The sequence below is a fragment of the Terrapene carolina genome, unplaced genomic scaffold, assembly GCF_002925995.2.
Source record: "Terrapene carolina triunguis isolate 2854851 unplaced genomic scaffold, T_m_triunguis-2.0 Scaffold58, whole genome shotgun sequence".
Classification (NCBI taxonomy): Eukaryota; Metazoa; Chordata; order Testudines; family Emydidae; genus Terrapene; species Terrapene triunguis.
The window spans coordinates 49784144-49808531 of NW_020664409.1; the positions used below are offsets into that span (position 1 = coordinate 49784144).

General features: G+C 41.3%; 1 protein-coding gene across 1 annotated transcript; it reads right to left on the reverse strand.

The window, feature by feature from the left end:
* Nucleotides 1-2299: 2299 nt before the first annotated feature.
* IMPAD1 (inositol monophosphatase domain containing 1) lies at nucleotides 2300-22350 on the reverse strand. The gene is made up of 5 exons (XM_024198263.3): nucleotides 21739-22350; nucleotides 9215-9371; nucleotides 8012-8107; nucleotides 4191-4352; nucleotides 2300-2767 (listed from the first exon to the last, which is right to left on the reverse strand). The coding sequence occupies exons 1-5, from the start codon at nucleotides 22132-22134 to the stop codon at nucleotides 2490-2492; spliced, it is 1089 nt and encodes a 362-aa protein (XP_024054031.1). The 5' UTR covers nucleotides 22135-22350; the 3' UTR covers nucleotides 2300-2489.
* Nucleotides 22351-24388: the final 2038 nt, after the last annotated feature.

Here is a 24388-nt window from a genome sequence, read left to right on the forward strand (position 1 = left end):
AGGGGATGCCTCTTTGCGCTAGATTGTGAGACTCTAGGCACAGCCCTGCATGCCTCTGAATCACAATTCCTCCACAGCCTTCTCCTTAGGCCTCAGAGATAGTAATTTACGGCTGGCCGATACCCACAATAAAGGTTTGATCCTGCAAGGTGTTGAATACTCTGGACCTGATGCAGCAAAACACCTAAGGATGCAGTAACTGTAAGCAAATAGTCTCAAGGCTAGCCGCTGTGGCCAGCAAGTAGGGGGAGTGGAGTCATAGCTTTGCCCATTCCCTGGTCACCTGCTCTGGGGAGAGATTAAGCAGGTGAATATCTCTGTTTACTCCCTGATCTAAGTAGCCTATGTAGGGATGTAAGGGGAGTTATTATCCCTTCTTACTTTCCTTGCATGGGCATGCAGTCTTTTCCACAATCTAGCTCTATGCAAGTAGGGTTGGCAGAATCAGCCCCAAAGTAAATAGTCACATACTTACTAGGAAAAGTTTACATGATCTCCCAATCCGAACCTTCGAAATAAATCTTTGCCTTAGTATTATTTAACACCTTATGCCCTATCTCTATGATGCATTCAGCTTTTACTAATGTGCTAACTACGGCTATTTCTAGGATTAAATTTAACCCTTGTTCTTTAATTAGTAGTAAAAGTGCTATCTTTTTAATCAGGCCCCAAGTAGTTTTAAAGTAGACAGAAGGAGAAAAAAAATACATTGTACTCCTGCAAAATAATCTTACTAAAGCCTTGCTAAATCGTTGACTTTAGTTCTTCAGTGAAGTTTGCAGTGAAGTTTAATTGTCCAGAATAAATCTGCCCACTGAAAAGGAGCATATTTGTTTTATTTTGTAACATAAGGAAGTCATTGATGTATTTAGGCTCTTGATTTAAGAAGAACTATGAAGTTATTTTGTAGGCAGTGTCACCCTCCTTTTACCACATGGATGATTACTGGAGTGAAGATTAAAATTTTTACCAGGGGAATATAAATTTTGCATAAATGGTCTATACTTGCACTGAATAAACATAGAACTGAAAAAAAAAGATTTATGTTTAAATGAAACTTTTAGCTTCCTTGAGACGATGAGACACCCACATGTACTAAAAAAAAAAAAAAAAAAAGTACATTTTAACTTGCTTTATTAAATATTATTCTTCCACCTGTCTAAGAAGACTCCCAGTTACACAGTTACATTTTCAGAAGAGAGAGGCCCACAGATTTTAGTGGTGCAGCTATTTGTTATCTGACCTCAAAGGGCTAGTGTTTTGTCCCATGTGAACTGGGCTAAAACTCGGAAGTGGAATTAATTAAAAAGTGTCCTATTTCAAACTGAGGTACAGCAATCCCACAGGTCCCCAAAAATTTCCCAAACCCATTTTGGGTTATGGGAAAATGTTGTAATTTAATGCAGAGCTAAATTCCATGGTGAACTTACAAGGTGAACATGTGGCCACAGACTGTTCAGAATTAGAGTGCTTACAGCGAAGAAGGAAAGAGTACATCTTTTGAAGGGAATTCATACAAGACAACCTTTAAGAAGCCAGCAAGTTAATTTTGGAATTCTAAAAAACTGCTAGTTTAAATCCATATTGTAAGCTAAACCACCTACCTACTGTTGCCAACACCACTGTCGTATGTGTTTGCTAAGTAACTTAGTGAACAAAAAGACATTAAAGGAAAGGAGGCTGCTTCTACAGGGACAAACACTGAACTAATCTCACATTAGAGAAAAATCTAGCATGCACCTTTAACATTGCAAACGGAAATCAAGGACAAGAGTTTGTTAAAAACCCACACAAGGAATCACTTATTTTCTTTTTAAAAGATATACAGAAATAATTACACTGATTAATAAACCACCAATATTCAGGATTTTCTCACGTGAATTAAACTGGTTTAAGTTTTCAGAAAAAATATCAGCAAACTAGTACAGAACATGTCTGATCATTCAAAAATACTGTTCTGTCAGAGGAACTGTTGAAAGCAGACACAAATGTGTCTGCAACTTGTGCTTTTTATCCAAGGGAATATTGAACACATGGTCATAGATTTCCTGCTAGATGGATTATCAAGTGACTACATAAATCAATCCTTTCTTCTACCTGATTCAAGATGGGGCGGCTACAATACTGTAACAATGTGATGTGTTCCAAGAATCCATATGAAAAGTATCACTTAGATTATTATAAGTACCCATCTGGATTTTCTTTTAGTTTGCCTATATTCACAAAATATATACTGTATATGCACCTTGAGTATAACTGTATGGAAACGTCTCAAAAGATAAAAGATGGCATGAGACAGTTCAGTCGCCTTCCTAATTCTGAATTTGTAACCACCACCAATGAAGAAGCCTGATGCTATATGTAGTCCCCCAGAAAACACCGAGTGGCCTTGGCTCTCAGTGCCTAGTCCCGTAGCAGGCTCTTCTCATGCCTGTTTCCTTAGGCTGAACATTTTGAGGCTGCAGAACCATGTGTGTACTCCTCAGCAGTTATGTTTGTTTATGTGATGCCTTCTCCAGATCTGGGAGTTTGTCAACCAACGCTTGATGATCCACATTGATACTGGCTAGGAGTCCCCCCTCATTGCCATCTGAACCAGTATAACTGATTTCTTCACCAGTCAGGGTAGTCATATGACCACCCAATGCTTTCAGCACGGCATTCCCGGCACATATATCCCATTTCTTGATGTATGTCACATGAATATATACATCAGCTTTTTCTTGTTTCTTGTCAGGCACATCAAGGAGGGCTAAAACTTTATAGCCTAAAGATTAGAAAGGTAAATCAGTTAATGAAAACATCAACTTTCCTAATTTATCACAAAATAATGGCATTTATTAGCAATTACTAAAATGATTTTGTTAACTGTGTCATGTTAGTTGAGAATGTAACGGTGAATACAGCAGAAACCTTCACCTTCTGTTACACTTCCTGCAAGGTGCTGAAATCAAGATTTTTCCACTACAACACACCCATTTTGCCCATGATCATTTCCTTTTCACCATCCTCTGCTGGTTTGTCAGATACATCAACAGAATCAGATTGTGTATGCATTTAACTAAATGATAGTGTTTCACTCTTGGGCTTGTTTGCTTTACCACAATTGTATCACTTATCTCCACTTTACTCCCAAATGCACCATTTTGTTAATTCTAGCTGGCATGCATATCAAACATATTTCCAGTTCATAAAAATCTTTGCATGTAATCAGTTTTCTTCATTTTATTGATTGACTTCATTCTTTTACAAAGCTCCCTACTCACTCATTTCACAGTACAGTTCATCCTCTTCATTCTTGCTAAACCTTTCCCCCTTTTTATATGCTGCCAAATGGAATGGAATATCTGCTATACCAATTAAACTTTCATCTTTCCTGCTAACCAGAACCCAACTTCTTTAGACTCATTCTCTTACCCATGACAGCTCATCAACATGAGATATTATTAACTGCATCCTTTCTAAAAAACAAAAAACAGATATAGCTGTCCATACAAAATTGGAAGATGCCCTTTTGCGAAATTCAGAAATTACCTGCATTTTGCAGGATCTTGAAGTGGGTAATTACTTCACACTTGTGCTTCCCCCTTCATATAGGCACACTCCGCCTATGCCATGAACCAATTTTGCCAAGACATTTAATATAAAAAACCCTCCAACCAATTTGTTTGCTTGTAGTTAGATCACTCCTGGAACTGACTATTAGATTCTTAGATCACTGAACTCCTTTTTCTTAAAATTTTCAGCTTGTACATCTGAAGCTATATTATCTTTTTATTGTTTTCTCACGCCAGTAAAACAGTGCAACAACTCCTGTTTCTGTTCATGATTATCAGCCTTTTCTTAACATAGCAGCCACTTTCACTCTGATCTTTTCTAATGTTTGGCATAGAGCAAAAGTCACCCAAAATGCTCCTCTCTCAATGTACCCAGTACTCTCTTTTCCTTTGTTTCATGTTGTGCCTAATATTTGGGTACTTACTCCTTTTCCTGCCAACTAACCAGTGCTTTTAGTCACTCAGTTCCCATCTCACAATCTGAAATAGGTTTAAATTTGGGTTCTAGGTGCATGAAGTACAGTACTTCTGCTGCAAGTTACTTGTTTTTGGTCACTTCTCCAGTTAATAACTATTTCCTTACTAAGTAATCCACAAGCAATAAAATGTCTGGAATGCTTAAAGGTAACAAACCTGCTCCACCTGCTGGGATGATCACAGTTTTATTTCCAAATGTTTGCCGTGCTACCTGTTCTACTTTTCCTGCATGAGAGCGGGACACAATAATTCTTGGAGTTCTCTCACTGTAGGAGGAACGAGCTTTTACATTTGACCCACCATCCACCATTGCCCACGCTGCAAAGGAAACATACATTCCATTAGTGGGTTTTAGTGCATTTTAGAACACTTTATGTCTAGTTAGGTTCAACTGTAATCTTTCATAATAGATAAAATATTGTAAAACTGGAAAAAAGTGACTGTAAAATTCACAGGGAGATTCAGGGGCAGATGTAATGTAGATATTACCTGAAATTCCTTTAGCTCATTCTTTTAAATTGACTACATTTCAAATGGATTGTGAAATTTTACCTTTTATTTCCTTCCCATCATTCAACAAAATACTGTCATCTTTCAGATCGAGAGAAGAATATGAACATGTTTATTTTCAGAAAACATTGATTGATTCAGGAGACTGAATTCAGTATGCATAGCCTTCCGCTTCTAGATTACTGGTTCAAAACCACCCCGTGATAGGCTGTGTCCAAAAGCCATTACAATTTGACATTTATTTGGTGATTTCAGCACAGGAGAGAGGCTGAGACTATGTGGGCAGAGACTGAACTAACCTGTAATCTTTAAATATGGCTCCCCCTTATTGATTTATATCTATGTGGTAGAGCAGGATCACGACAAAACAAAGGGTTATGGCATTTCCAGTTTGGAAAGTTACCCTCCACAATCCCTAATCTTGAGTAATACAACTAACTATATTTTTACATTTTAAAAAAAAATCTTATTTGGATGCCATTCCTGAAGATTTCTGATGGGCTATCCTTGCAGATTTCTTTTTTTAAAAAGAAAGAATGTGGTAAATTCCCAGTTACAATTACAGAATTTTTGTTGGAAAGAAAATCAGCTCTTCAATAATAGGTGTGGCAGGTGCTTCAGAAAAAGCCAAGATACATATAAATGTGAAAATAAAGTGCTAATGATAAACAACTGGAATTAAAGTTAGCATTTAAAGAATGTAATACTTAGGTGGGGAAAAATCACAACACTGAATATTCTAATAGATAGAAAACCTAGTTCATTTGAACAAGCTTAGTTGTGGTGCTTTTAGTCAGAGCTATTATATAACTTCTCTGGACTCTAGAGGTCAGTATGGCCTAAGGGAAACATGTTATCAGCCTCTGTTTTAACTATCCAGGAATATAAAACACATTTCCTTCAAATATACTCAACACTTAATTTGCTGTTTGAGCCTTTCAGAAGTTATTGGCAATACCCTGTCTTTGAATGTGTATGTTTAAACTCGCATCCATCCTAATCAGTGCTTCGACAGAATCAAGAGATTCTGTATGTGAGTGCTGCATGTTTGGAATACAGTAACTCCTCGCTTATCATTTTTCAGGAACATAACTACAATGTAACTTTAAGCATTTCCCCATAAGAATTAATGTAAATAGGGGGGTTAGGTTCCAAGGAAATTTTTTTCACCAGATAAAAGACTAATTTTATATATATTTTGTGTATATACATACATATACACACACACACACACACACACACACACACACACACACACATATATATACACACACACACACACGGTATAAATTTTAAACAAACAATTTAATACTGTACACAGCAATGATGATTGTGAAGTTTGGTTGAGATGATGAAGTCAGAGGGTGGAAGAGGGTGGGATATTTCCCAGGGAATGCCTTACTGCTAAATGATGAACTAGCACTCGGCTGAGCCCTCAAGGTTTAACACATTGTTAATGTAGCCTCACACTCTACAAGGCAGCAGGAATGGAGGGAGGGGAGACAGCATGGCAGAGAGAGACAGACACCGTGTGTGTGAGAGAGAGAAGCATTGCCCCTTTAAGTACACTGACCCCACTCTAAGTACACTGCATTTTTAAGTAGATCAGCAAGTTGAGACAGCAGCTGCTGCCAGCAAGCTCCCTCCGTCCTGAGTCCTGTCGTGTCATGTCCTCCCCTTGCTCTGTGGAGACAAGGTGCAGGAGCGGGGGGAAGGGGACACCCTGACATTAGCACCCCTCTTCCCCCCCACCTCCACACAGCAAGCAGGAGGCTCCCGGGAGCAGCTCCAAGGCAGAGGGCAGGAGCAGCACATGGCAGTGGGGGTAGGGACAGCTGAACTGCCAGGCAATTGATAGCCTGCTGGGCGGCTGCCGCACAGGGAACTTAGAGGAGCGGGGAGCTGATAGTGGGCTGCCGGTCCACCCTGGTTCCAAGCCCCCACCAGCTAGCTCCAATGGGCTGCTCTTTCTGCAAGCAGTGGACAAAGCAGGCGACTGCCAAACAATATTATAAGGGAGCATTGCACAACTTTAAACGAGCATGTTCGCTAATTGATCAGCAACATAACAATGAAACAACGTTAACTAGGACGACTAAGTGAGGAGTTACTGTACACAGATTTTCCCCCAAGAAAGTCTTGTGTTTAAAACTGTGAAAGATGGATGCATAATAGTTATTAACAGTGGTGCCTGCAGTCAGGAGCACATTACGCAGGGTCCATAGCATGGGCTGTGGCGAGGAAGAACAGCGCTGGCCACCCCACTGCCCACTCAGGTTTGGCCATCATGATGGAGAGACTGCAGGGCCAAAATTGAGTGAGTGGCATTGCAACTGTCGTGCCCGGGGTGGGGCAGCTCTTTGGTCTGAACAAGTGCTGCAAGGACTACCTTTGGGTGAGAAATACCTTACTAGACAGGAAAGTAACTTGTATAGGCTATTAGATTGTGTCTTATGTTTTTCTTTTACCTGCAACCTTATGCTCCCAAAACCTTACACTTGGTTTTATTTGAATCTTTATCTCAAGCTCTGTTAAATAAACTTCAATGTGGTTTTACTACAAACCTGTCTAAACACCCTGTGCTAAGGAGTGTGTTGAACTAAGGTGAAACCAGTGAACTGGGATGCATTGCTTTTCTGGAGGCAGTGAACTGGTGTACCTTGCAGGTGTCCAGAAGATAAGGGACTGGGCACTTGAATGTAAGAGTGGGATGTGTAAACTGCTAGCCTGCACTGGGACAGAGCGGGGCTCCGGGCACCCAGAACAGAGCACCTATGTTGCTGGCAGCAGGTGGCTTGGGAGTGTTTTCCCTGAGTGGGCACGGACAGGGTTCCCTCCTGCTGTGAGCTGGTGGTAGTGATTCACCACAGTCGTCTCAGGTAACCCCCCAAAGCATCAGGACACTGCACCTGGACACGCTGGGTTGGAAGGCGCAGACTTTGACAGGTGAGGTGCTGGGGCCATAGTGGGTATGATAGGAAAAATTTCTGTAGGTGCCCCAGATCATTAAGGTCCTGATTTTGCTACCCTTACTCATGATAATAAATAATCTGCTCGTGGGAGCAGTCGTATGGACTTCAATGAAACTGCCTGTGTGAGCAAGGGGCTACTCAGTATAAGGGTGATAGAACAGAGGCCTATATATGCAATGTTATTTTCTTTAGAGATTGTTCTTAATGTTTCAATGAAAAAGCTTCATCAACAACTGTATTTTCGGTTTATGTTTCTTTCATGTACCATTCTTCTGCCCCACAAAGATCACTTTTTCCTGTGGTTTGTGGGTGCCCCAATCTTAAGGATTTTGGACATTACCACAATATAAATAAGTAATAATGACACATTTTTGTTTTCCTGTGTTAAGTATTATTGTATCCATTTATAACTACAGATTCTCCCTCAAATGTAAAACTTTAACTGTACGTCAGTGAAAATGGCAGAAACAAAAAATGAGAGATGCATACTGATACCTGTATATGCTGAGAAAGGCTTGTGTATTACTCCTATTACTGGTTCACCATTCACAGCCACACACACCATAGTAGTGACATATTGTCGAAGATCCTCTAAGGGGTGGGGTTGAGGGGGAAGGGGCCAGGAAATCAGACAAATTAATTAGCTCAACATCACATAGGTTAAGAGCACACACAAAAAAAACAAACAAAAAAAAAGACCTGACTTTATAGACTTACATATATTGACACAATACCCGAACAGCATTAGTAAATTAATAGATTGTACGGAGAGCTTATCCTTCAAGCTTTAAAACAGCCTGAGTTTTAAATTCAATCCTTTAAAAAGATATGACCTTGTTCTATCTTGATTTAAGTCATTCCACAGTTACCAAAATATTAAAGAGCATTAAATATTATAAAGAGTAAAAACTCCCCAGTTTTCCCATACTTTCTATTGTTCAGTAGATGTGCACTCTGCTCCTACTGGACCCAATTCTGCCACCTGGTCATTAAGCAAAAGATTCTTACATGAAGGTGGCAGATTTGGGCAGAACAAATTCCTCCCATTCTCCACCTCATTTTACATTCTGTTTACTTTAGAGCTGAATGTTCTTCCTAGGTTTTGAATTTTCATACATGATTACCATCATACCAGTGCAATATTGTCAAGGAAAAGAACCACTGGTTTAGGATTGCTGTAATAACTTACCTGTGTTTATATTGGTTAGGTTTTTAACTGCACTATACTGTATTTTAAATAGTTTGTGCAGCATCATGAGTCTTTTGGAGAAGGGGAAGATTTATAATTATGTGATGCATTTTAACTTCATGTCGGTTTCTTAATTCAAGCCCGGGAACAGAGAATTCAACTGGAATTTAAAGTAATTTGTTTAGAATATAGCATCACTGGCTATTCAAGCATAAGAAATAGGTATTAATCAACTGCACACATAAGTGACAAATATCATCAGATGTATTTTAGTGTCATCTAGCTCGAGAGTCAACACAGTGCTAAGCTTTGAAAACAGCTGTGGCCAAGGTATCTACCTGGGATCTCCTTTTTAAGAGTAGTTCAGCAAAATCACAACAGCTCTAACAAACAACAACTCTTGCATAAATGCTCTTGAAAATACATTACATTTTTGTCTCCTATCTAAAGGGAAAAAAATCAGAATTAAATATTTAGCTCAATTTAAAAAAACAAAACAAAACAGTTACCTGTGTATTCATGCGTGGCGTCTAATGGATCGATCCACACTGTCACACTTTCTGCTGGGACCTTTTTAGGCTGTATTTTTTCCTTTATGTCTTCAGGAATACTGCGATCCCAGAAAATTATCTCATCAGGTGCATCAACATGTTCTTCAGTATTTATCTATGTTAAAAATGATACAAACAGACACATTAACCCAGAGTGTTGTACCAGGATGATCTATCAAATATTTGTGCACATAATGGAAATTAACAGCCTTCCCTTTCTCCTTGAGGAATTTAATTTCTAACTCAGTGTGGGTGGGGGAGGGGAGAGGGGGAAATCCCAAAACATTTAATGACTTTGGAGACTAAATTATACCTCTGAACCTTCAGATCTGCCCATATACAACGCAGAATACATGACAAGTGACCAAAATGTAGAACTTCTATATTTTGCTGCAAGCTACCCATATTTCAGATCATGGTGTTTAACTATAAACCCTGCTATTAAGGATATTTTCCTCACTGTGCGAATTAAATAAACCACTTTTAAAAAAAGTAAACTTCAGCTACTTCAGTAACATTCCTGATTAAGTTTGAAGGAAATCACTCCTCACAAAAAACGGCCTTCTGCTATACAAATTTCTCGTTTCCCTGCAGCTTCCTAAACACATCTAAAAGTGGCGAATAGCCATTCAAGAGTAGCCTATCAATTATTTTCTTATACAAAAAAGGCAACTTAATTGCAACCTACAAATTCAAAACTACCGTATATACTCAATCATAAGCCAGTTCGTTTATAAGCTGACCCCCCAAAGATGGATAAGTAAAAATGGAAATTTTTTATAACCCGGTCATGAGCCGACCCTATAATTCAGGGGTCAGCAAACTTTGGCTCCCAGGCCATCAGGATAAGCCGCTGGTGGGCCGAGATGGTTTGTTTACCTCGAGCGTCTGCAGGTACGGAGGTAAACCTAAGTAAACAAAGTGTCCCGGCACAAAGTGTCCTGGCTGAAGCTGCTCCGGCAGGCTGGGCAGCGCAGCCGCAGCCTGCTCTGGCTGGCCAGACCAGGCGGCGCGGCCACAGCATGTTCCAGCAGGCTGGGCCGGGAGACATGGCTGCAGCTTGCTCCGGTGACCGGGCAGCGCGGCCACAGCCTGCTCTGGGGGGCGGGGCCCAGTGGCGCAATTGCAGCCTGCCAGCCCCAGAGCTGCAGCTGCTTCAGAGACTGGGGAGAGAGCAGCGTGGCCAGAAGTGGAGAGACTCTGGCCCCGCCTCTTCCCTTCTGTCTCTGCTGGCTGTACTGCCTCTCCTTGCTCCCTCTGTTGGGGGGAGGGGCTGTGTCCCACCTCTCCCTCTCGATACCTGTTCATAAGCCGACCCCCGTCTCTAGCGCTTCCCTTTTTTACTAAAAAAATTTGGCTTATGAATGAGTATATACGGTACTTTAAAATGAATTTGTGGTTTATCTGAATCTCATGAAGTACGAAGGCAATTTATTCTAGAAAGGTACGAGCAGAAAATTCAGCCAAAACATCTGGGCCTGAAAAAGCTGTACAACAGGGGACTTCCCAGGCCTTAAGAACTTGGTTCTTTATATTGAGGACATTCTCTTTCATAATTTGTTGGCAAAACAGAAAGCTGGAATTGAAAGACAAGTCATAAGCATACCAAAAAAAAAAAAAAACCCATGTTGATGAATCTAGTAATCTGAATAAACAAACCACAGTCCAGCCTGCATAAAGCATTACAGGAACCTCACACTAGTTCATTTTCCTGCTCTGGGCTATTCCTTAACAGTTCATTAAATCTTTTTTTGCATCACCTACTCTCCTCCCAAACATGCTTGAATATTAGCCAGTTGTCTATGAAAAGGTGCATTAAATAAGACATTTTTCCCAGTTTGGGAAGCAAAACTACAGCTATACCCTATGAAGTCTCAATTACACAGAAAATTGAAGATACACAAATAATAATAATTAAGTATGTGAATAGTCAAATCCTTCTGGCAGCTTTTTAAGGAAATACATTTTTATAGTTTAAAAGATAGCAACTACAGCTAACGGAAATGCAATATTTCTAAGGAAGAAATTGTTTCCTTGTTCCAAACACAATGAGCTCATCATACAACGCTAAACTTTGAAAAAAAGAGTAAGAAATTGATTGAAAGTGCTAAAATTAAGCTTCCATAAATAACCTAATTATAGGAACTAAAGTAGGAGAATTTTAAAAAAATCCTAAAAGTTATCTATATATGAAGTGTAAATAACAGATGGAGGTAAGTAAGCACTCCGAAATATAAATCCCACTATTATTTCATTAAAACTGCAGATTAACTCATTCAAATACTGCCTGCTTGTAATTTAAAAAGTAGCCTTTACCAATTAGGCATATGTGCAGAAATTAGGCTTAACACTTTCACTCCAATTCACCCTTTACAGGAACTGCAGAGGACTTAAAGATTTTTATGGTCAACAGTTTCAAAAGCCCCTGTTGAAACTAACAAAACCAACAAGAATGCCAACTTTGTCCACTAACAGAAAATCAGCCAACAAGATCAGTGGACTAATCACCTAAAGCTAGACTGAATGCTCTCAAAACAGTCAGAAGATTCTCTATTATGCTAGAATTGCTTAGCCACAAGAAGTTGCTTTCTCATTTCTTTTTTTGGTGGGGGGGGGGGGAGAGGGGGGAGATAGAAGCAGCTAGAGACAGGAATAAATAAATAGCACGGCTCATAAAGCTCTCAGTTGAGGGAATCCTAGTACTTTATGTGCCGACTGAGATTACTGATGTTTTCTTCCAGATTACCAGCCATGAGGGACATAAATGCAAGACCCAGTTCAGAGCTCCCTGAAGCACACAATCTCATTGCCAAGGCTCCTTAAAACTCAATCAGAGAGGATGGCACATTTATTCCCTCACTCACCAACCCTGATCTGCTCTCATGGTGGTAGCTAATCCACTCCCATATATGATGAAGTAGATAAACTCTTGCAGTGATAAGAAACTGTTTCTAAGCAAAGGCATGACCTCAGTCATGTTTAATCTCAGTTTGTTTCTAATTAATATAAACTTTATTTCCCCCCAACCTTTCTTCACAGGTACCTCAGGAGTGTAACAGTCTTTGTTGCTGTCACCTGGACTCTTTCTTGTTCTAAATTCCCTGCAGGTCAGTATCCTATGTAAAATAGTTAATAGCTGCTGTTCACTTCTTAGTAGACAAGTGTCCCCATCACAAAAAAAGTCACCACTCTAGCTGGCCACTTCTCTGCAGACAGGACAGGATTGGATGGGCATAGAGAGTAAGGGTATGTCCAGACTACCTGCCAAATCGGCGGGTAGTAATCGATCTATCGGGGATCGATATATCGCGTCTCATCTAGACGCGATGTATCAATCCCCAAACCCGCTCCCGTCGATTCCGGAACTCCACCAGGGCGAGCGGCAGTAGCGGAGTTGATGGGGGAGCTGCGGCCGTCGATCCCGCACCGTGAGGACCCGAGGTAAGTCGAAATAAGATACGCAACTTCAGCTCGGGAATAGCGTAGCTGAAGTCGACGTATCTTACATCGACACCTCCCCCCCCCCAGTGTAGACCAGCCCTTAATCACCATCTTCTTTCTTAAAGGCATCCTAATCAGATCAGATTTGAGGCACATGGGCAAAACCGCATGCAGAAGCTTGCACTACTCTGTGCTGTTCCTCATTTATGGACAGAGGAATTCAGTCGCAAAGGTCTCTGTCTGGAAATTTAAAATAAAAATACCAACTAAAATAGTTTTAAATACATTTGAAAAGATAATCACAGAACATATTGCACCATGATGTTAAGGGCCTGAATTAATATATTTTCTTCAGTGAGCTTTAAATGGGAGATTCACTTCAGTGCAGAGGGCCTGCATAAAGCCCAAGACAGTATCTGTCAGTGGAATTTTGGGTTTACATCTTAGCTCACTGTTCTATTTAGGTACTTGCTGGAGATTGCCAAAAAAGGAGATAATGTCACAAAAGTACTGCAACAATGTAACTGCCCAAATCATATAACTCATAATTGTATAATGATTTGCATTCCCTTTCACATGAGGCCCAGGACTGCAAAAGTAGGGTGGCTACAGCTAAGGTTTGAGGTATACTGGAGGAATTCATGCCAGTGAAGACACTGAAAAAGGCAGCGGCCCTGTGGAAAAATATATGGTTGCTAATTATATGATCACATACTAACAAAATGCATAAACACAGAGGCAGAACTGGCAACCGTTATTCTGGCATTTTCTAACTTTTGAGTGTGTGACTTTACAACCTAAATAACCCTCTTTTGATGCAATGTTTGTATGTCATCATATGTTTTATGCTTTAAGACAGTAAGCCCTTTGTGACATACCATGCCTTCATGTCTGAATAGCAACCCGTCCCGGGGAGCACCAGTCCTGAGAAGCATATAAAGGCACCACTGTAATACAAATATTAAAGAATAACCCTCATTAAAAGGTGATCAGGCTTATTGCAGCATATAGTAAAAATTAATTGCTACTCCTTGCTCCTATTTAACTTTGCTACTGTAACTGGTGTGAATTTAGCCAGCTGACATCAAACAGAATAACTTGTATAAATAGTGGATTTTTTCCCCCATTCTGCATAGAATGGAGACTCACTGCACATTTTTTTCCTAAGAGAAAAAAAACAAAGGTACAACATTTTCTATGGATTTCTCTCCCCTGCAGATTTCAAGTGCTTTTATTTATAAATCAGAGGTGTCAGAAATCCAAGACACTTTACATGTTTATTTCAAATCCCATAACTAGGAAGTCTAACTCTTCCTTTTCTATGGATAACGAGGTCTTAACAAGAAACTCTGCTTCAAGTACTGACTGTTTACATGCTTTTCTTCTTTATAATGTTAAGTAGCGTAGTGCAGGGTAGACAGTACCGCTGGGAATACAGTGGCTCATTGGGTCTTATGTCTACTTTGATCAAATGACAAACACTTTATTTCCTACTATCTAATTAGGCTATTTTTGAATACTGGAAAATTACAATAATGCTGAAAATGTAATAAAGTTTCTGTTCTTTAAATAAACTGTGACTGAGGCTATGCTTACACTTAATCCGCTAAAGCGACATAGCTGCAGGTGCACCACTGTAGCGCTTCAGTGTAGACATTCACTACAGCAATGGGAGGGGGTTCTCCCATTGCTGTAGTTAAGCCACCTCCCCAAGAGGTGGTAGCTAGGTTGATGGAAGAATTCTTTTTTCAGCCTAGTACTGTCTACAATGGAGGTTAGGTTGGCATAGATACATCTCTCATGGGTATGGGCTTTTCACACCCCAAGAGATGTAGCTTTGCCAGTGTAAGTTTTCAGTGTACACCAAACTTGATTTAAGTCCCTATTCCTGGACCCATGTAGGGAACCACTGATTTTAACAGAGCTTCACATAGGGGTTGGCCCAAATGCTTCTCTTTGCAGAATTGAAGCCTTAGAGCACTAAAACCAAAATAGCACATACTTGACTTATGCCTGGTAGTGAATGCCTTATTTAAAAAAAAAAAAAAAAAATTCTTGCAAACAGTATCTTTGAGTTTTGTTTTCATAAGTGTTAACCAACAGCAATTAATCTTAACATTTTAGTTTTACTTGGTCATAATCCATCCTATTAATAATGCTGAGAATTACTATTTCGGGTTAATGAAGGAAGTGTAACTCCACATAACCATGAAAAACCTGACTTTATTTTAACTGAACAAGTGAACCATCATTACCCATATAAAGAACCCATGCAAAAGAGTTACTTGTTAGCTACAGAAGAGAAAAATTTGGTGCAGAGAATCATTATCCACATAGTCAAATCTCCTGCCTGCTGGAAAGAACTGTTTCCAGTAGAAATATCAAAAATGGCATTTTCACATTTTGAGACAATCTATAAAAACAGATCTCAAAAATTATTTGCATTAAAGGTATATCATTTTGGTATATCAATATTTCTTGCCTCGCTGCAAAATTTGCTCCTTTGCTAACTGACAAGGAGATATCCCAGCAAGGGATGCCACAAACACACAGGCACTTGCATAACATTACTCATGCAAGAAGTTATTTGTGTGCCTAAGTGTTTCCACAGCTGTAGTGTGCGTCTATTTCTTTGCCACTGTGGCAGTTTATGTGTCAACATACCCTCAAGTCACAGTTTCTTTAAAGAACAGAAACCTTCATTACCTTTTCAGTATTACTGTAATTTTCCTGTGGGAGCAACTTTCAAGGTCTCTAGAAAAATATTACTCCTAACTTATTTTGAGCATATTAATTTACAAACAAATTGGTTTCACCAGTCAAAAGTTGGTGGCATTAGATAGTGGGATTTATAATGGAAATTTAGATTACCATTAGCTCAGAGGGTAATAGCAACCAATGCTTCCATAACAAAAGACACTTTTGTTTTTAAACAAAAAAAACAACAACAAAAAACAGGTTCAGTCTCCTGTGACAACCTAACTCCTACTATTGCTTCTGCCTTTCACACACCACCACCACAAAAACCAATGCTAAGGAACATGACATAATATTTTACAAAGAGACCTACACTGTCGGGTTGAAGATCAATGGAGCTATGACAACTTTCACCAGCTGAGATCTACACCCACATCTGTGTGTGCCAACCTTTTGCACAGACTGTATGGAGTTTTCACCTTCTCTTAGTTGTAATTTATATATCATTACTACTAAACAGGAGTTAATAGTATAAAGAATTATTTTAAATATGTTTCATCTTGTACTTACAAGCTTCCCTCAATTTAATTTTAAGAGCTGTAGAGAGGCAGAGAAGGAAAGCATATCTATTTACTTTTAAAGTGAATATGCTGGGATGATTCAAAGCATTAATACTGCTAATCAAAACAATCCCTCAAGTTTTTGCACTCATGAACTGGAGGCTAACTTCAGGGTTTTTTTAAAAAATTGTATCAAGTTGAGATTCAGTATCACCATCTATCATCAATTCCCTCATCTAGGGCCTGATCCTGTACTCCCCATTCTGGAGTGAAGGATAAATTCCAGAATGAGGGCGGAATTGGGGGGAAAAGAAAGTGGCGGGGGCTGCCTGTGTGTGTGAGAGACAAAACCACCATTTTTTTCGTAAAAGAGCGCCCGCAGGGCATGGCAAACAATTTACAGATCTGTCTGAAGACAAGACTCTTCCCTCAAGAGTCTAAACACGATGTACAAATTCAGGAAAAGAGGGAGGTGGGATAAAATGAAGAAAACTGTAAATGAACTGAAGTTTAGCATACTTCTTGTCTGTTTTGGTGTTTTTGTTTGGATACTTTTTTATATATAGAAAAAAGATTTTCTTCCTAGCTTAGTAATAGTTTAGCTTTTTGGAAGAAGTGTCTTAGTATGTTTACTACATCTTTGATGTATTAATTCATAAGATTGTGATTACTACCCATATTACATGGCCAGTGTATTGTGCGTCACTTGGTATTCCCATTACCAGAGATATTTCATTACATTTAGTCAATCACCAGTCAGAAGACTTCTCCTACTGTTCAGAGTTTGTGCAGGTAGAAGAGACATGACTGAAGTCCCCCAGGAGTTCATTCCATATAGCCATTAGTTACCCCTAAAAAAAGTTGCCTAAGGTAACTAAATGTTAGTATAGCATTCCCTAAACTAAGTATATGAAGTTTTAGGTAATACTGTGATGTGTTAGCTAGTTACCAAGGCAAAAGTGGAGAGGTTTGAAGAACAACAAATAAATACTAATTTTGAAGAGGGGGAGAAGCTTCGGAGTTATGGTGTGGGGCCGGGCGGCAGGACAGCCCCGACCCCTGGCCTATTCTACCCACCACCCACGTAGCTGTGCATTTGATTTTTCCTTTGTAAGTGTAATACTTTGTACTTGTCTTTATTGAATTTCATCTTGTTTATTTCAGACTTATTCTCCAACTTACTAAGGTCTTCACTCCAAAGATGCGAGGAAGATTCCCACACCTAAACCATTCTTTCTAGCTGACAAATATGAGGAACTGTCTCAGATTGAGGTATCAAAGGAGATTTTGGAACAAACTGGTAAATTAAACAATAATAAGTTCCCAGGACCAGATGGTATTCACCCAAAAATTCTGAAGGAACTCGTGTGAAATTGAAGAACTACTAACTGTGGTATGTATCTAATCGCTTAAATCAGCCTCTGTACCCAAACGTCTGGAGGGTAGCTAATATAACACCAATTTTTAAAAAAGGCTCCAGAGGCAATTACAGGCAGGTAAGCCTAACTTCAGTACCAGGCAAATTGGTTGAAACTGTGCTAAATAACAGAATTATCAGACACATAGATGAACACAATATATTGGGGAAGAGACAACATGGCTTTTGTAAAGGGAAATCATGCCTCACCAATCTATTACAATTCTTTGTCAACCAGCACCTGGACAAGGGTGATTCAGTTGATATAGTGTTCTTGGACTTTCAGAAACCTTTGGCAAGGTCCCACCCCAAAGGCTCTTAAGCAAAGTACGCTGTCATGGGATAAGAGGGAAGGTCCTTTCATGAATCAGTAACTGATTAAAAGATAGGAAACAAAGGTAGGAATAAATAGTCAGTTTTCATAGTGGAGAGAATTAAATAGTAGGGTCCCCCAAGGATCTGTATTGGGACCAGTGCTGGTAAACATATTCATAAATGATCTGGAAAAGTGTAAACAGTGAGGTGGCGAAGTCTGCAGACAATACAAAATTACTCAATATAGTTATGTCCAAAGCTGACTGCAAAGAGTTACAAAGGGATCTCTCTAAACTGGGTGACTGGGCGACAAAGTAATGCACACTGGAAAATATAATCCCAACTATACACACAAAATGATGGGGTCTAAAATAGCTGTTACCACTCAAGAAAGATCTTGGAGTCATTAGGCTAAAACTTCAAAAACAGACTCCAACGAGAGACTGCTGAGCTGGAATTGATATGCAAACTAGACACAATCAACTCAGGGCTAAATAGGGATTGGGAATGGCTGAGCCATTACAAACATTGAATCTATCTCCCCTTGTAAGTATTCTCACACTTGCTTCTTATCAAACTGTCTGTACTTGGCTACCTTGATTATCACTTCAAAAGTTTTTTTTCTCTTACTTAATTGGCCTCTCAGAGTTGGTAAGACAACTCCCACCTGTTCATGCTCTCTGTATGTGTGTATATATATCTCCTCGATATGTTTCACTCAATATGCATCCGAAGAAGTGGGTTGTAGCCCACGAAAGCTTATGCTCTAATAAATTTGTTAGTCTCTAAGGTGCCACAAGTACTCCTGTTCTTTTTGCGGATACAGACTAACACGGCTGCTACTCTGAAACTTGGAGTCATTGTGGATAGATCTCTAAAAACATCTGCTCATGTTGCAGCAGCAGTCAAAAAAGCTAACAGAATGTTAGGAACTATTGGGAAAAGCAGAGATAATAAAACAGAAAATATCATAATGCTACTATGTAAATATATGACATGCCCTCACCTTGAATACCGCATGCAGTTCAGGTTGCCCCACCTCAAAAAAGATATCTTGTAATTGGAAAAAGTACAATATAGGGAAGGGCAACAAAAATTAAAAAGACTGGCACTGTTCAGCTTAGAAAAGAGACGACTAATGGGGGTTGATACTATAAATGTCTACAAAATCATGAATGGTGTGGAGAAAGTGAATAAGGAAGTGTTATTTACCCCTTCACATAACACACAAACCAGGGGTCATCCAATGAAATTAATAGTCAGCAGGTTTAAAACAAACAAAAGGAAGTACTTCTTCACACAACAGTCAACCTCTCAAAATCGTGAAGGCCAAAAGTATAACTGGACTCTAAAGAGAATTAGATAAATTCATGGGTGATGAATAATAGTCATTGATGGACCTAAGATGGTCAGGGATGCAACCACATGCTCTGGGTGTCCCTAAACCTCTGACTGCCAGAAGCTGAAACTGAAGGACAGGCGATGGATCACTCAATAATTGCCATGTTCCATTCATTCATTCTAAAGCATATGGCACTGTCCACTGTCAGAAGACTGGATACTGGGCTAGATGGACCATTGCTGTAGCTATTCTAACGTTCTTAAGGTTGTTTAGATTTCTAACCTTGTCCTCCAAAGTGCTTGCAATCACTCTCAGCTTGGTGTCATAAGCAAATTTTATAAACATGCTCTCCACTCCATTATCCAAGTCATTAAATGAAAATATTGATTAGTACTGGACTCAGGACAGACCTCTAAAGGACACCACTAAATACACCCTTCCAGTTTGACAGGCAACCATGGACAACTAATCTGAGAGTCTAACAAATTTATTTGGGCATAAACTTTCATGGGCTAGAACCCACTTCATCAGATGCATGAAGTGAAAAATACAAGAGCAGGTATAAATACATGAAAGGATGGGGGTTGCTTTACCAAGTGTGAGGTCAGTCTAATGAGATAAATCAATTAACAGCAGGATACCAAGGGAGGAAAAATAACTTTTGAAATGGTAAGAGAGTGGCCCATTACAGACAAATGACAAGGTGTGAGTGACAGTAGGGAGAAATTAGTATTGGGGAAATTAAGTTTAGGTTTTGTAAAGACCCAACCACTCCAGTCTTTATTCAGGCCTAATCTGATGGTATCCAGTTGCAAATTAATTCCAGTTCTGCAGCTTCATGTTGGAGTCTGTTTTTGAAGTTTTTTTGTTGAAGAATTGCCACTTTTAGGTCTGTTATTGAGTGACCAGAGAGATTCAAGTGTTCTCCTACTGGTTTTTGAATGTTATGATTCCTGGTGTCAGATTTGTGTCCATTTATTCTTCTGCGTAAAGACTGTCCGGTTTGGCCAATGTACATGGCAGAGGGGCATTGCTGGCACATGATGGCATATATCACATTGGTAGAAGTGGGTTCTAGCCCACGGAAGCTTATGCCCAAATAAATTTGTTAGTCTCTAAATTGCCACAAGGACTCCTCATTGTTTTTGCTGATACAGACTAACACGGCTACCACTCTAATCTGAGAGTACAGCTTTTCAGCCACTTGTGCACCACTATATAGTAATTTCACCTAGACCACATTCCCTAGTTTGCTTATGAGAATGTCATGTTGAACGGTGTCAAAAGCCTCACTAAAATCAAAATCTATCAGGTCTACAGCTGCCCCCCATCCTCCACTAGGCCATAACCCTGTCAAAGAATTAGGTTGGTTTGGGATGATTTGTTCTTGACATATCCATGTTGTCTTTTTCTTATCAGCCTATGACAACACATGTAAGGTAGTACGTGGTGCTACCTTACGCTAGTTATGTCAAAATATGTAAACAAAATTTTTATTTCCCAACTCCACCCCAATCCCTGCAATTCAGATGTATAATATGCCTCTTTTCATTCAACCTACTGAGAGACAAAAGTCTTTATAGCACTTTGGGGCAGAATGTATTAAAACTGGAAGTTTCATATTAACGTGCTTACTGTTCGCAGTTTAACTATATTTGTCTAAAACATGGGTTCTCAGTCTGGGGATCACAATAAGGTGTCCTGCTCTTCTTATACTGTATTGCTAAGGTCTTTTCTACACTACAAAGTTGTGCTGCTTTAACTGCACTGAAATAGTTCAAGCAACATAAACCTGTAGCGTGGACACAGTTATACCACTATAAAGATACCTCATACTAGTACACCTAATCCCACATAGGAAAGAGAATAAACTATACTCGTACAAGACATCTTTATAATAGTGTAACTGCATCTACACTATGGGTTGTACTTAGTGCAGGGGTTCTCAAACTGGGGGTCGGGACCCCTCAGGGGGTCACGAGGTTATTACATGGGGGGTCACAAGCTGTCAACCTCCACCCCAAACCTCGCTTTGCCTCCAGCATTTAGAATGGTGTCAAATAAATATAAAAAAAGTGTTTTTAATTTACCGGGGGGGGGGGTCGCACTCAGAGACTTGCTACGTGATAGGGATCACCAATAAAAAAAGTTTGAGAACTACTGACCTAGTGTAACCCAGGCCTGCTTGGTGTGGCACTCTATCCCCCTCTTGTGACTAGAATTGATGAGCTTGTTACACTGGCCAAGAGAGATGTGTCTTTTAGCTCATGCATTAAGCTCCAGAGGTCCCAGATTTTATGCAGATGACAACTGGGGTCGGCATTACACTAGGACAACCATTACAAGAAAACATAAAAATCACATCCCTAACTGAAAGAGTTATACCGGTACAAAGCTTGGGTGCAGCTCAGACCTTAGCATGAGAGGATCCTGGCAAGGAAAAGATTGAGAATCACTGACAAAGTATTTCAGGTGCCACCCAGTTTAAACAAACAGAAAGTTGCCGTTACAGTATACTGAGTTACCGGTTCAAATGATTTATGATCAGGGACGGGTGTGCTGGATAAGGAGGCGGTGCCAGGGAAGAGATTCCCATTGGGGGGGGGGCTGCTGTTCAGCTATGCAGAGGGGGGTTTGAGAGACACGTGGCTCACTCTGTGAAGGGAAGGGGCCCCTGACCAGGGGCTCAGGGGGCGGGCGTGGGACCCACCTGCACGCTGGGGAAGGTGTTCTTGAGCAGGTAGAACATCTTGCGGTTGGACAGCACGTCCCCGCTGGTCATCTTCTCCTCGGCCCCCTCGCGGGTCTTGCCCTTCGCCTTCTCGTTGAGGACGTTGCTTTCCCGGACGCGCTTCACCTCCTCACCCCCCTTGACGGCGGCCAGCACGGACACGGCCAGCAGCTCCCGCAGGTCCACGGTGCCCTCGGGCAAGGGGCCCGGAGGAAGGTCGGGTCCGCCCCCGGCCCGCTCCGCCGGGTCGCCCAGCACGAAGAGGGCGAGGCGGCCGGCCAGGAAGCCGGAGTAGAGGTGGTAGAGGACGCCGAGGCCCAGCAGACAGAACACGGCCACCCCCAGCGGGGAGAGGCGGATCCCCATGGGGGCCATGGCCGGGGGCGGCGGGGCGGGCACGGAGCGGGCTCTCGGGGGCCGAAGGCGGGCGCTCACCAGCGTTCCATAGCGGCCCGCCCGCCCCGCACCCAGCCCGGCAGCGGCCCGCAGGCAGCGCCCGCCCGCATGGAACCGCAGGGAGCCCGGCGGCGTCTCTCGCTGCTCAGCTGGCTCCCGGCTCCACGTTCCCCGGCGAGCAGAGGTGAAAGGCAGCGGAGCGTGTGTATCCGGGTTAGGCTGGGGCGGGGCGCCGTGGCAGGCTGCCGGGGCTCCCACTGAGCATGCCCGGAGTAGGCTTCAGGCTAGCAGCGTGCTGATCCCTGAGCGTCAGGGGGAATCTGGGGCTAAGGGCTCAGAGAAGGGGCCACGTGGTGAGAAGGGAGGGCCTAAAATAGGGGTGAGGGGCTTAAAGCCACAGTGAAGTCCAGCGTGCAGGGAGTTCAGTGCTTCAAATCCAAGTCAGGCCCACGAAGAGAATCCTGCTTGGTTGAGTTTCTAGAAGTGTAAATGTTGAGTTCCTTTTATTTCCCTTTGAGCCTTTAGGGTACAACCAGGCCATGGTTTCGTGTTTCTGTTATTACGAGTCTTATTAAATGGAAGCAGAGCTCAGGTAATTACATAGCAGGGGTTTTAATAAGCGCATCAGATCTCACCAGCAGTTGCTGAGAGTTGGCGACAATGCCTGTAAACAGCCGCCCCCTGGTGATTCACTCTTTGCCTACCCCCTCATCTGCCCTGATGAAACACTTCAGACCTGTGTTGAAAAGAATTTTTGACCACTGGCACCAGTTTCAAGGAAGCCAACTGTCACATCCTAACAACAGTTTCTTGCTGAATGCTGAGTGGAGATGTGAAAGTGGAGCAGAGTGGTTGGCACGGCATGTAGAAATCACTGGATCACCGTGATCACTTTTGCACTGCATGTGTGTATGTGCATATGAGTAGTGGATGTAAATACATGTGGCTATAGCCTTCAATAAGCGATAGTCAGTTTGCTAACACTAGCCAAAACTTGTAGACCCCAAACCTTAAAAATGATCCATGTGGATCCATTGGACTGATCAGGCTGTAAATGTTTGGCTAATTTAAATGGACTATTCCTTATTGATGATTCTTTATATGTATATATGAAGAACCCTTAATTTTTAGCTTTTTTCTTACATAACTTTGCTTCAATTTTTTTTTTAAAGCTGTATGTCTTCATCACAAATTTATTAAGAATTTTGTTTGTTTTTTAAGTTTCAGCAAAAACAGTTACGCTTTTTCCCAAACCTGAAGTTTGGCAAAACTAGGTATTTTGTCAAAGCTAGGTACTCAGTGCAGTTAAAACTAGGTATATATATCAGCACTGAGCATGCTCCCTGGTCTCCACTGACCTTCATCTACACTGAGGCCTGGTCTACACATCAGGATAGCTATGTCTCTCAGGGGTGTAAACATATATATACTCCTGAGAGAGACAGCTATACCGACCTAACCCCTGGTGTAGACAGCACTAGGTTAATGGAAGAGGTGGGAGGTGGATTACCTATGCTGACGGGAGAACCCCTACACTTAAGCATTTTAGTAGTGCAGCATTTTAAGTGTGGATATAGCCTAAGGCCTGGTCTACACTATGAGTTTAGGTCGAATTTAGCAGCATTAAATCGAATTAAGCCTGGACACGTCCACACGACGAAGCCCTTTTTTTCAACTTAAAGGGCCCTTTAAACTGGTTTCTTTACTCCACCTCCGACGAGGGGATTAGCGCTAAAATCGGCCTTTGCAACGACGATGGATACCAGTCGTAATACACCATCTACTGCCAAAAGGCAAGGAGCTGCTGCTGTATAGCAATGCAGCCCCACGTCTGCCAGCACCTAGATAGCCGATGACGGCTACCAGTCATACTGCACCGTCTACTGCCAAAAGGCAATTAGCTGCTGCTGTGTAGCAATGCAGTACCACGTCTGCTGGCACCCAGATGACATATGGTGAGCTGAGCTGAGCGGGCTCCATGCTTGCCGTATGTTGTCTGCACAGGTAACCCAGGTAAAAAGGCGCGAATCGATTGTCTGCCGTTGCTCTGACGGAGGGGAAGGGGCCTGACGACATGTACCCAGAACCCCCCGCGACACTGTTTTTGCATCATCAGAAATTGGGATCTCAACCCAGAATTCCAATGGGCGGCGGAGACTGCGGGAACTGTGGGATAGCTACCCACAGTGCAACGCTCCGGAAGTCGACGCTAGCCTCGGTACTGTGGACGCGG

Excerpts from the sequence above, each read along its gene's own strand:
- IMPAD1 (XM_024198263.3), bottom strand. The coding sequence starts at position 22,134 with ATGGCCCCCATGGGGATCCGCCTCTCCCCGCTGGGGGTGGCCGTGTTC. Across the intron at positions 4,353-8,011 it reads GCCTTTCTCAGCATATACAG|CGTGGGCAATGGTGGATGGT; the intron begins GTATCAGTATGC and ends TTTCCTTTGCAG. Across the intron at positions 2,768-4,190 it reads CATCCCAGCAGGTGGAGCAG|GCTATAAAGTTTTAGCCCTC; the intron begins GTTTGTTACCTT and ends TCTAATCTTTAG.